Source organism: Dermacentor silvarum, chromosome 6, assembly GCF_013339745.2.
Source record: "Dermacentor silvarum isolate Dsil-2018 chromosome 6, BIME_Dsil_1.4, whole genome shotgun sequence".
Lineage (NCBI taxonomy): Eukaryota > Metazoa > Arthropoda > Arachnida > Ixodida > Ixodidae > Dermacentor > Dermacentor silvarum.
This window is the reverse complement of record NC_051159.1, coordinates 58,489,374-58,500,991: the sequence shown is the minus strand read 5'-3', so window position 1 is coordinate 58,500,991 and position 11,618 is coordinate 58,489,374. Positions and strand designations below refer to the sequence as shown.

Genomic DNA, 11,618 nt, shown 5'->3' with positions numbered 1-11,618 from the left:
AGAGAGGTTGGGAACCCTACCGCCAAATCCCTGAGAATGGTTTCTTGCGTTGTCCCGTGGACCTGTTTGTTGCACTTAATATCAATTTCTTTTCACAAAGAAATGTATTTAATTTATTTGCTGAAAAATGTCACTGCGACATGGGTAAAAGAAGGTAGGTATTCGTTGCACAACGCGTCTGAAGAGCGTTCGTTTTCATCATCATCATCATCAGCCTATGTTTATGTCCACTGCAGGACACAATCTCTCCAATGCTGTTCACTGTATGCCTAGAAGTATTCAAGCTCTTAGACTGGGAAGGAGTGAGAATCAACGGCGAATATCTCAGCAGCCTTCGGTTTGCAGATGACATTCAGCAACAATGGGGACAAATTACAATAAATGGTTGAGGACCTTAACCGAGAAAATGTAAGAGTGGCGTTGAAGATTAATGTGCAGAAGACAAAGATAATGTTCAATGGCCTGGCAAGAGAACAAAAATTAAAGATCGCCAGTCAGCCTCTAGAGTCTGTAAAGGAGTACGTTTATCTAGGTCAATTACTCACAGGGAACTCTGATCATGAGAAAGAAATTTATAGAAGAATAAAATTGGGCGTGAGTGCTTACGACAGGCATTACCAAATCCTGACTGGGAGATTGCCACTGTCGTTGAAAAGAAAAGTGTACAATCATTGCATTCTACCGGTGCTAACATATGGGGCAGAAACTTGGAGGTTAACAAGAAGCTCGAGAACAAGTTAAGGACCGCACAAAGAGCGATGGAACGTAAAATGTTAGGCCTAACGTTAAGAGACAGGAAGAGAGCGATGTGGATGAGAGAACAAACAGGGATAGCCAATATTCTAGTGGACATTAAGCGTTCTTTTCACTGTGTCTTAATTAGGCATAATGTCTTTCTCCTGTGCCTTCTTTTCCACTGTGTTTCTGGCCTATCCACCATACTCTTGTAATATTGTAATATTGGAACTGTAACTGTTCTTTTACCGAAATCTGCCATATGCCATTTGTCTTGGAACTCGTAGCTTGCTGCACATCGAGAGACGTGTATTAGCCGTCCCCTTTCATCGGCGACGCCGTATGCGCGCGATTTTGTTTAGACCATCCAGCACTATGACAGGAACGTTCCAGCATTCTTCTGCAGTGCAGAAGACGCGATGCCAGCGTAAAGAGCCCAAACCTCTCTGCGTAATATCGCGCCCCGTCTGAGCTACAACACGAAAGCGCTTGACAAAGCGATCGTGCGTTGTAGTTCGTACTAAGAGCGACGGCACATAAAATATATATGTCCTGTCATAGGGAAAGCTTTCATTGAAAGAGGAAAGTCGTTAGAGAAAAAAAAAGATAATGTTTACCAGGTGTCGATGACTTCCAGATAAATCCCAAGTGATGCTGACGACCGCTTCCATAGTTCGGCGAAGAGAGCATCAGTCTACAACATGAATCACCACAAATGTCCCTGGGTTCGCGTCACGACCACGTCATCTCGTCCACGCTGATATTTCCTCTTAGGAATTTCTCCCCTATCGGTTTCATCGTTTCAGCCGGCGGTTCATGCGGGTTACGAAAGTTTGACAGTCACTTTTGACTACATATTCCAAAGCCGCCTTCTCTATACGCAATCTTTTCGGAGTCTGCAGGTCATGGAAACTTCAATATGTTTGTAACATTATCCCAAATTACTGTGCTAAAAATTGTAGCAGGCAATGAAACAGCTTGTATACCGAGAGCTGGAACGTTTTAACAACAAAGGCGATGTCACGGGCGCGGTTATCGCTACATACGTACTGTTTCACAACTTCGCCAAGACGCGTAAATATGAAAGAGAAAGAACCTTAACTTTCCGTATGTACAGTATAAAGCATGGGTCCGGCAAACCGCTGGAGGAAAACTCGACGAATCGACCACGGCCCCGCTACTGCCAGGCTCAAGGAATTCGGGAAGCTGTGACCGGATCACCAACCACGCTTTCCGGCACCCGTATATCCCCGGGGACTTTCTACCCCTGCCCCAAATGTTCCTTCCTGACTTCCCTACTTTCCCTGCTATATGAGCAGGCTGATGAGAAATACGCAGGTGTCACATGTCAGACCGCGAAACTCGAAGCGAAAGTCTCGGTCTTCTTTCGAACTGATCCCCCTCAGGGGACGCTAAAGCCTGAGCGTCAAACCAGCTAGCTCTGCGCAGGAAAGGCGACCAGAATTAATCAAACACATCTCAGTTTCTAAGCCAACGACACTCAAATGCTACTGCGTTCTTAGAGTGCCGCCCGTGCCCTTCGAGCCACTTTGCACCCGTGGAAATGGCTTAACTGCTTCACATCGCCCACGAAGGCTGTTGCGTGGCGCAGCATTTTAACCAGGCTGCTGCAGTGTCACAAAGAAATCGAGGACCCGACCGTTCTACATTCTAGCCTCGGGATATGCCAACTCTTCCACCATATGTCCTCCTTTCTGACCTTCCACGCCACTGGAAAAGGAATTGCGAAGGATTGAAGTGACAGCGTTTAGAATTTCTATAGCTGTGGTGACACACTGTAGTCACGCGGAATTGGCCGCCTTAATGCCTTGCTTCTTTCATCCAGCTCTCCTATTTCGTCTTGCACTCTCGCTTCTTCCGAAGTCACTCGCCGTCCTTGGAGACATTTTGCGGTACCATGTGTGTCTTGCCATTCAAATAAATTGGCGGCCCATCCACGCAAAGGGAAAGGAATCGATAACGCGAATAGGAGGAAAGTTAATCGACTCCATTAAGCGATTTTACTTCACTCTGCCGCGGAGCTACTTCGCACGGAGCCGACCGAGGCAACCAGTTCGTGAATACTGTTAAAACTAGCGAGAAAGGGTTCTCCTTCCTTTGTTTTTTTTTTCTTTCTTTTTTGCTTTGTTTTTCACTCTTTCTGCGATGCTCTTAGGCCACACGCGTGTATCGCACTGCATAAATTATTGAGTCACTTCTTCATTTGTGACATTTCTTCTGGCGGGCCTCGGGGACACTGGCCTCCTAGTCATGCGTGTATTATACTTAACTTGAATTGTTCTTTTAAGCTGTGCCCCTTTGGGAAATGCTTTGCCCGGGGAAGTACTCTGGTATAGTAATTGCAGCAGCCTCTGCTAATCTTCTTTTCGTTTGACAGTACGAAATAGCAATTTGGCCACCACGGCAAGATGTTTATGGGATGCTGCGCCTTTGCTGATCTCACGGCATTCTCAGCACTGACACAGATTTATGAACGTCTGCAACTGTGAGCATATGCATAAGAAATTGTCGTGACGTCGCAGATTGACTTACGTTTCAGACGTGTCCGTGTTTTGTACGCCCGTTTTTTTTCATAGGCTACGATTTCTAGAAACTTGCTCAGCCTTTTGTCATTCAGAAGAGGAACAAAGAGGAAAAAGAGCAGCTAATGATGCTGCTGCTTTCAATGCAAGTGTTTTCACACCGAAATTGCCTTTCGAATAAACTTTATGGTGACAAACAATCAGACAAGAAGTTGCATATGGTTCTACTTTGATGTAGCAAATGTGCTTTGCCAGCAGCAGTGTGAATGACATATTTTTTCTGCAGGACTGTACTAGAAAATTATGGCCATGCACACGTAATCAACTATAATATAATTAACCCGATGTGAATAGTCAACCACTATATGTCCACGGGTAATTTTTTCGGTAGCACAGTAGTATTGAAAAAATAGACGCTCGTGGTGAGTCGAGCATTTGGAACAACCTGATCGAAGAGCGTTAGCCGGGCGAACTTGTCACATGTATAATAGGGTGGATTATGAAAGGTGCTTTGACGATTATTTTCAAAATATACCCAAAATCATATTATTTTGAAGTTTTACCCAAGATTGGGCATATTAAAGTTCCTAAGTGCACCCAAAATTCTGCACAAAATTATAGTTAGCGTAGTGTCACTGCACTTATGCTTTACTAACACCTCGACCTGAGGCAATGCTTACATCACAAACGACAGGTGTGACGAGCGTGCCCAATTGTATCCATTCACACATAGCCGGGGAAGCAAGTTGTTTTTATTGCGATAGCAATTACATGGACACTGGAAAGCGGATTTCTGCCATCGGCGTTGTCCTCGCTGTCGCCGTCGCCGTGAGGTTCCGCATGACGTCAACGGCGATGAAATCGTCGCCTTGCGCCGTATGCTGTATGTGCGAGTGAAAGGGCGCGAAGGACGCGCGCTTTCACGGGGAACGAACACACGGTGGAGAGCAAACTCACGTTCTGCGCCGTGCTCCCTAAGGGGCTGCAAAATTAAGCGCCTCTTTCCTTCTTTGCAATCACCACATATATAAAGTAAACACGACATCTTCCGTCGCGCAAAAGGCCGTGGGGGGATGGGAGGGAGGGAGGGAGGGGAGGCGACCTTTAGCTGCGGCACGAAATGCCTATTTACATAAAAATGTTACGAGGCGAGAAGGTGGTAAAGACTTCCGACGCTGCTCGACGAGTGTCCAATTCTGATCTCGTCGAAAACCTCCGAGCCACCCCCAGAGGCACCAGCAATAGTCACCAATGCCGCGCGCGTTCGGCGCGAGCGCGGGCAAAACGCCGACGGCGTCGACAACAGTTCTGCGCGTTGCTGGTGCTGCTGCATGTCCAAGTGCTGCTGCATGTCCAAATGCCACATGCTATATCGTCGCCGCGGGTATGTGCCCGGCCATGGAAACGACGCTGAAGTAGCGCGCGGGTAGAAAAAACAGAGACGACAACGACGTTGCGTTTGCTCGATGTGCGAGAAAACCTACAAATCATATATGATGACATCTACCCAAACAACGCAAAACTCCTTTCTTATAATATATTAAACGGCCTATTACAAGACCATTTATTAAGTTTATCAATAAGTACGGTCATTGCGACAGACGCCTCACAGTGTGAAGGAAAAATCTGGAATTGGCATTTTCTCTCCTGCTCTAAATTGGTAATTCGCAATCAGGATTCCGGACTTCTTTTCCGTATTTCTGGCTGAATTTCTAGCTGTAGTTCTAGCCCTACGCAAACTAAATTCATCAATATCAGCGGTAGTAATAATAACAGATTCTTTATCTTTATGCTCCTCGCTCACAGCAAATAGTGTCACTAACCTTTTATGTACATTTCATTTTCTAGTGCCTGCCCACATAAATTTAATTAGATTGCTTTGGGTGCCTGGACATAAAGGATTAGTCATGAACGAAATGGCTGAGAGTCTCGCGAGAGCGGCCCTCAGTGGCCCTGTATTACGATTACTTCCTACAATAGCTTACCTAACGGCTACTAGATTTAGGAGATATTAAATTATTCAAGACTTCTTGAACCCGGCTGTAGCTAATTTCTCAGAATATCGACACCTCCTATTCCCTTGGCCCAAAATTTCCTTTAACACCAGAAAAACTGAAGTCATCTTTACCCGATTACGTTGTGGGGTACCAATATTAAACTTCTATCGTCACAGGGCTTGTCTGGTGCCCTCCCCTCTGGGCCCATTCTGTGGAGAAGATGAAACAATAGATCATTTTTTCATATTCTGCCGACGTTTTCTTCCTTAAGGAAAAATATTCTAGAATCAAAATTTACACAGCTTAGGTTTAAGCTTTTCTATTCTAAACATCCTTTCTTTAGGAGCCTCCTCTCTTGGAAAGTGCCACAGGGATATTTGCTCAGCCGTGGAGGAATTTATAAATGCTTCAAATAGATTTTCTTGAATTCTTAAATATTTTATTTTTGTTCATTTTCTCCATTTATCTTTACCGATTTTAGTATTAAAAAGATTGCCTAATCCCACCCAAATCTTGGCCAATCCCCCGCAGTGGGTATGCGCCATCAGATAAGGCATACCATACCATACCATGTTCATATAAAGTGCTTATATACGCGATGTACGCCGGCTTCCACGTCTCCTACGAGGTCGTGACACTGGTGGAAGTGCTGGGTAGGATTGCCTAATGCATCCATTGAACGCGGGATCGCCTTCGCTCGTCGAAACTCCTGTTCACCGGTGCAGCAGCCGCCTGCTAGGCCTGACGCCCGAGCTCAACCCCATTGCAGGATCCTGCCGGCCCGCGTCTGAGTACTACTGCCATGGCCACTGCAACTCCATCGCAGGTGACGCTACAGGATCCTATGGTCCCAGAAAGTTTCCATGGTGACGCCACTTGAAGATGTCCAAGATTAGCTGGACCAGTTCGAGCGTGTCGCCAGTCATAATGAATGGGCTCCCGGCAAAAACTGTCTTATGTCTATTTTGCTCTTCGAGACAGTGCGCGGACGTGGTTTGTGAACCGGGAGAGCAGCCTGACCACATGGGATGCCTTCCGCACCCAGCTGCTAGACACATTCACTAGCAGTGACAGAAAAGACAATGCGCAGCGCCTTCTCGAATCTCGTGTTCAGAAACCAAATGAGAGCGTTGCCATGTTTGCAGAAGATATGGCCCGCCTTTTCCACAGAGCAGATCCTTCGATGGCCGGAGAAAAGAAGTTGCGCTATCTCTTGCGGGTAGTGAAGGAGCAACTGTTTGCCGGACTCGTGAGGAATCCACCGACGACAGTGGCTGAATTTACCAAGGGGACTACCGCTATCCAACGGGCGCATACCCGCGGCGACGATATAGCATGTGGCAATATAGCTGATAAAACTACTATCCTTACTCCGTATAGCTCTCTACTAATTTGCTATCGCAATGGATGCTTCGCCCTTCGTGTGAAACTGCAACATTTTTTTATTGTCATGAAGAAGTGTCACAACAGTGCGCATAATTGAAGCGCGCGCCACGAATGACCCAAGCCAGCAACGGAGCAAGTCGGCCCCGGGGCAGTTTCGACCGAGGGAGAGAGCGCATGCGCCAGACAGCCGACGCGATCAACGGAGACTAGAAGCTTGGACAAGATACGTGAAGGCTATGGTATCGAGAGAGAGGAGAGAGAGGGGGGCGCTGCAAAACCCTCTCAGACCCAGACACACAGCGAACAGAGAGAGAGGGGGGTAGGGCAGCCCGAGCGCGCGCCAACGGATGAGTCACCACCCTCCTCGAAGACTTCGGCGCCGCGGTCTAAAACGCGAGAAATGTCTAGAAAATTCCCAGGCTTTATTCATGTATATGAATAAGAACGTGTATGAGTGCATACGGCAGGCACTATCAAATCTTGACTGGGAGCTCACCGCTGTCGTTGAAAAGTCTACAATCATTGCATGCTACCGGTGCTAATATATGGGGCAGAAACTTGGAGGTCAACAAAGAATCTTGAGAACAAGTTAGGGACCGCACAAAGAGCGATGGAACGAAAAAAGTCGCAGTTGCACCCGAAAGGCGAAGCATAAATTGCGATAGAAAATTTAATAGTAGAGTATACGGAGTAAGGATAGTAGTTTTATGGGCTGCATAACCTTGGAACATTCACTTACTAACTGAACAAGCCTGGTGTCAGCGCGCTCAAGCAAACATTCATAGATCACACTCGATGACCTCAGACAAGCACTGTCAAAACGCAGGTGTGAGCAAGCGCGGCAGGAGCAGTGACCAAAGGTTCGTGTGGTCTCTCGCTTCAACGGAAACTGAGCGGCGAGAGCACAGCGCATACAAAAGACGGAGCCGTGTGGAGATCGCTTTCAAGATACGGCACGCGCGACAGCCCTCAGCCGCGGAAAGTACAAGTACGCAGTTCCTGGAAGAGTATATAGAAGCCGCGCATCCTCTCTCCCCCGCTGCCTTCCCGCTTTCCTCCTTTCGCGTGGGAGGTTGAGTCACCAGTTCGACTTGCGCTCGATCGCAAGATACGCATTTAGTGCCGCAGCTAAACGTCGCCTCCCCTCCCTCCCTCCCATCCTTCCACGCCCTTTCGCATGACCGGAGGCATCGTGTTTGCTTTCCGCCGTGCGTTCGCTCTCCGTGAAAGCGCGCATCCCTTGCACGCTTTCACTCGCACATACAGCATACGGCGCGCAGCGACGAGATTGTTGCCGTTGGACTTTATAGAGAACCTCACGGCGACGACGACGGCCACGGTAGGAATGTGCTTGGAGGGTCCATATAAATGCTATCGCAATAAAATATTAGGCCTAATTTAAGAGACAGGAAGGGAGCGGTGTGGATCAGACAACAAACGGGGATAACCGATATTCTAGTTGACATTAAGAGGGAAAATGAAGCTGGGTAGGCCATGTAATGCCTACCCAGCATCTCCAACAGCAATCTGCCAACAGCAGCACAGTGTTGCCTGCGCGCGCTCCCGCGATTGCGATACTTTCCAGGTTCCAGTGACTTTATGACGATGAAGCAGCTTTCTCCTGAGGAAGAAGAAGAGGCGCGGCGTCAACGGTGTCGTGATGCTACTCGATAGCGGCTTGAAGGAGTGCGCGCAGATCCGGAATTTCAAGCAAGCGCTGATGAAGCAGAGCGATGGAGGAGGGTTGGAGATGCAGAGTTTATAGATAAGCTGCGTCTCGACAGCACAGAGACGCGTCTGTCAAGACGCGGTGGTCGGACGCATGCCACGTCGGCTCCGTCGGAAATCGATGAGTGTTGTGAAAATTTACCCTACATCCATCCGAAACTGGTCTCACCGTCTTCGTGAAGTTGCCAGGAACCTCTGGATACCATATTTGTCCAGGTGGGCCTTTTTTCAGCAATTTACGACTGGTTGAAACTCACGCCACGCACGAGCCTGGCTAAGCCAAACGCCGGCGGGGCGAACGCCGAGGCTCCCTAGCCATGGCGGTGGCCGCGAAGGCAGGCAATGACCCCAGCACGACGCAGAGGATTGGAACTCGAGGCCGCGGAAGCACGGCAAGACCCTATACCGGAGAAGATGAATATCTTCAGATCATGGTTCGCCAAATGCAAGAGAAGCTCGCCAAGACGAAGCCAACGGGCTCTGCGCCAGCCGCCCAGCAACAGGCTCCCAAAACAGGATTGGCTCCCGCAGCTGGCGCTGCCTCCGATTCTCCAAGGCGAGGAGGGCAGCAAGTGCAATGGAAGCCGACACAAACCCTCGGATCCGGCCAGATGAGTTGGTGATTGTGCTCAAGCCAAGACTTAACGTGGATCTCCGTGCTGCGTTCGGTCCAGGCGGGATCAGCACCGCAGTGCAAGGCCTCACCGGTAGTACCGCGAACGCTGGCGTCTCCGTGTGGCCGGTATGGGATCAAAACATCGTTGTTGTGGGAGTGAAGACAGAAGCCCTGGCCTCGAAGCTTATCGGGGACGTCACGCTGACAATCGGGTACCGCCAAATACCGTTTCACGGACATTTAAATCGGCTGGATAAACCTGCAAAGGCGTCATCACCGTTGCAGACACCGAAACCTCGGAATCCCTTCGGCACAAGCTCGAATGGATCGACGGCGAAATCCTGTACGTGCGGAAATTAGGAACATCTAACGTCGCAGTGGTGACTTTCAAGGGACGTCGCGTTCCAAGATTCATTCACTACTGTTCCGAAAACGTGGCCAGTGCGTTACTACAAGAAAACGGTTCCGGCATGCTACCGGTGTGGCACGCTGGCCACACAGCGGATGCGTGCCCCAACCCGGACGATCAGCGGTGTATTCCTGTGGTGCGAATGTGAACATCACCCCGTCAGGCCCAACGAAGCACAACTGCCAACCCAATTGCCTCATTTGCGGCGGAAACCACTTCACTGGCTCTGCGGATGTGTGGGAAAATTCAGGAAGGCATGGAAGCCCACTCCACCCCAGCTGAAACATGGACAACCGGGACACCACAAACAAGGGGGACCAGCACCTCCCGAGAATGGCGTAAAAAAGCCACAGAATTCCAAGCAAAGGAAGACTGGACAGCCCAAACCGAGCAATGTACAGGCCGGGTCGAGGTCGAAGCCGCCTACCTTCCAGGCTGGGGATTTCCCCCCACTGGTAAGCCCGCAGCAAAAGGTGAGCAGTTGGGCAGGGGTCGCCTCTCAGCCTCCCGCTACCACCCCTTCCGAAATCGAAATCAGCAAACAGCTAGAAATTATGCAAAAACGAATTGCCACTCTAGAACGCGAAAACCAGGCGCTGAAAGCGATGCAGGCTCCACAACGAACGGAGCCGGAGTCTATGCAGGCCTCGGCCAGCTCGGACGAGGAACAGGAGTCTGGGTCGGACCTATCAGGTTATACAAGCGTCTCGAAAACCGAAACCGTCGTAACAAACTCGGAGGGCATAGAGACACGTCTTAGCAGGCTGGCAACAAAATTTGAGGAAGAGAACAAAATGATAATGGAACAAACAAACTTAAGGTGGAACACATTATTCCACAACAGGTAAACCTTGCAGTCCAGGCAGCGATCCAGGACCTGAAGCAGAGTCTCGTGCCGATACTCACGGCCAGCATACTTCAGACCATCCAAAATTGGCTCACTCCCCAATTGGAGGAAATCAAAGCTAGCACTAAGATGCCGGAACAACGTCGACGCAAAATTGTTCATCGTAACCCGGCAAACTCTGAATCCGAGGGCACTATGGAGCAACCCATTGCACATCAAATCGAGACTTCCATGCCTACTCAGGCTCCCACGCAGGCCCCAGTGGTGATGATGCCACCCCCTCAACAATAAATTCATGATGGCAGGCATTTCTAAAGTTAATCATAAAAATTCCAAACAAGCGAAATTAGAGATTATCCAATGGAATTGCAGGGGCTTTAGAGATGGGAAAAAGAGGGCCACTCTCCATCTCTACCTGCAGACCCTAAATTCAATGCCGGCGGTCATAGCCTTACAAGAAACCGGACTGCAGGCGAAACTGCCTGGATACAATTCATTTCAGGGGGGTACGTCCACCTGTATTCTCGTACATAAGGAGTGTACCGCTCGTCAGATAGACCTCGATCTCTCGGAGGGGCATGAATACACGATGGTCAACATCCTACCTAATAAAAGACGAGACCCTAGCGTATACGTCCTTAATGTTTACAGTTCCCCCAAATGCAAGCGAAGCGTCTTCAACGAAATATTTTATAAAGCAGTTAGGGAAGCGGATAAGCATCCACTAGTGATCGTGGGTGACTTTAATGCCCCCAGCTACCATTGGGGCTACACTCGCGAAATCGCCAAAGGTCGCAAATTGGCAGAACTCATTTCCACGCTCCGTCTATCGCTCCTTACAGACCCGATGCAACCCACTAGAGTTGGAAATTCTGTAAACCGGGATACATGCCCGGATCTAACTTTGGTTAAAAATATATCTCATGCAACATGGGAAAACTTGGACGATATACTCGGTAGCGATCACTGTCTCCTCAAAATCACTATTTCCGCTAAAGTGGCCCGCACAACGTGGAGCCAAGCCAAGCTTACAAATTGGACAGCTTTTCGCTCTCATGCAATCCCCTCTGTTTTCGGAGCGGGTGGGTACACAGAATGGGCGAAACAACTCACTGCCACAAACTCGAAGTGTGTCACAATCCTACAGACCACGGAAGACATTCCTGCAGTAGACAATCACCTCCTCCATCTTTGGGAGGCCCGCAGGAGTTTAACCAAACGCTGGCGGAAAAACAAACTCAACCGCAAGCTCAAACTTCGAATAGCTGAGCTGAGCATGCAAGCGGCGGAATACGCGGCGCAACTCAACGACTCAAACTGGACAGAACGATGCAATGCGGTAGCTAGGCAGATGAAC

At 49.0% G+C, this 11,618-nt stretch overlaps 1 protein-coding gene across 1 annotated transcript; it reads left to right on the top strand.

Moving 5' to 3' along the window:
• The first annotated feature begins 8,706 nt into the window (after positions 1-8,706).
• LOC119456677 (uncharacterized) lies at positions 8,707-10,552 on the top strand. The gene is made up of 3 exons (XM_037718503.1): positions 8,707-8,945; positions 9,665-9,887; positions 10,259-10,552. The coding sequence occupies exons 1-3, from the start codon at positions 8,707-8,709 to the stop codon at positions 10,550-10,552; spliced, it is 756 nt and encodes a 251-aa protein (XP_037574431.1).
• Positions 10,553-11,618: the final 1,066 nt, after the last annotated feature.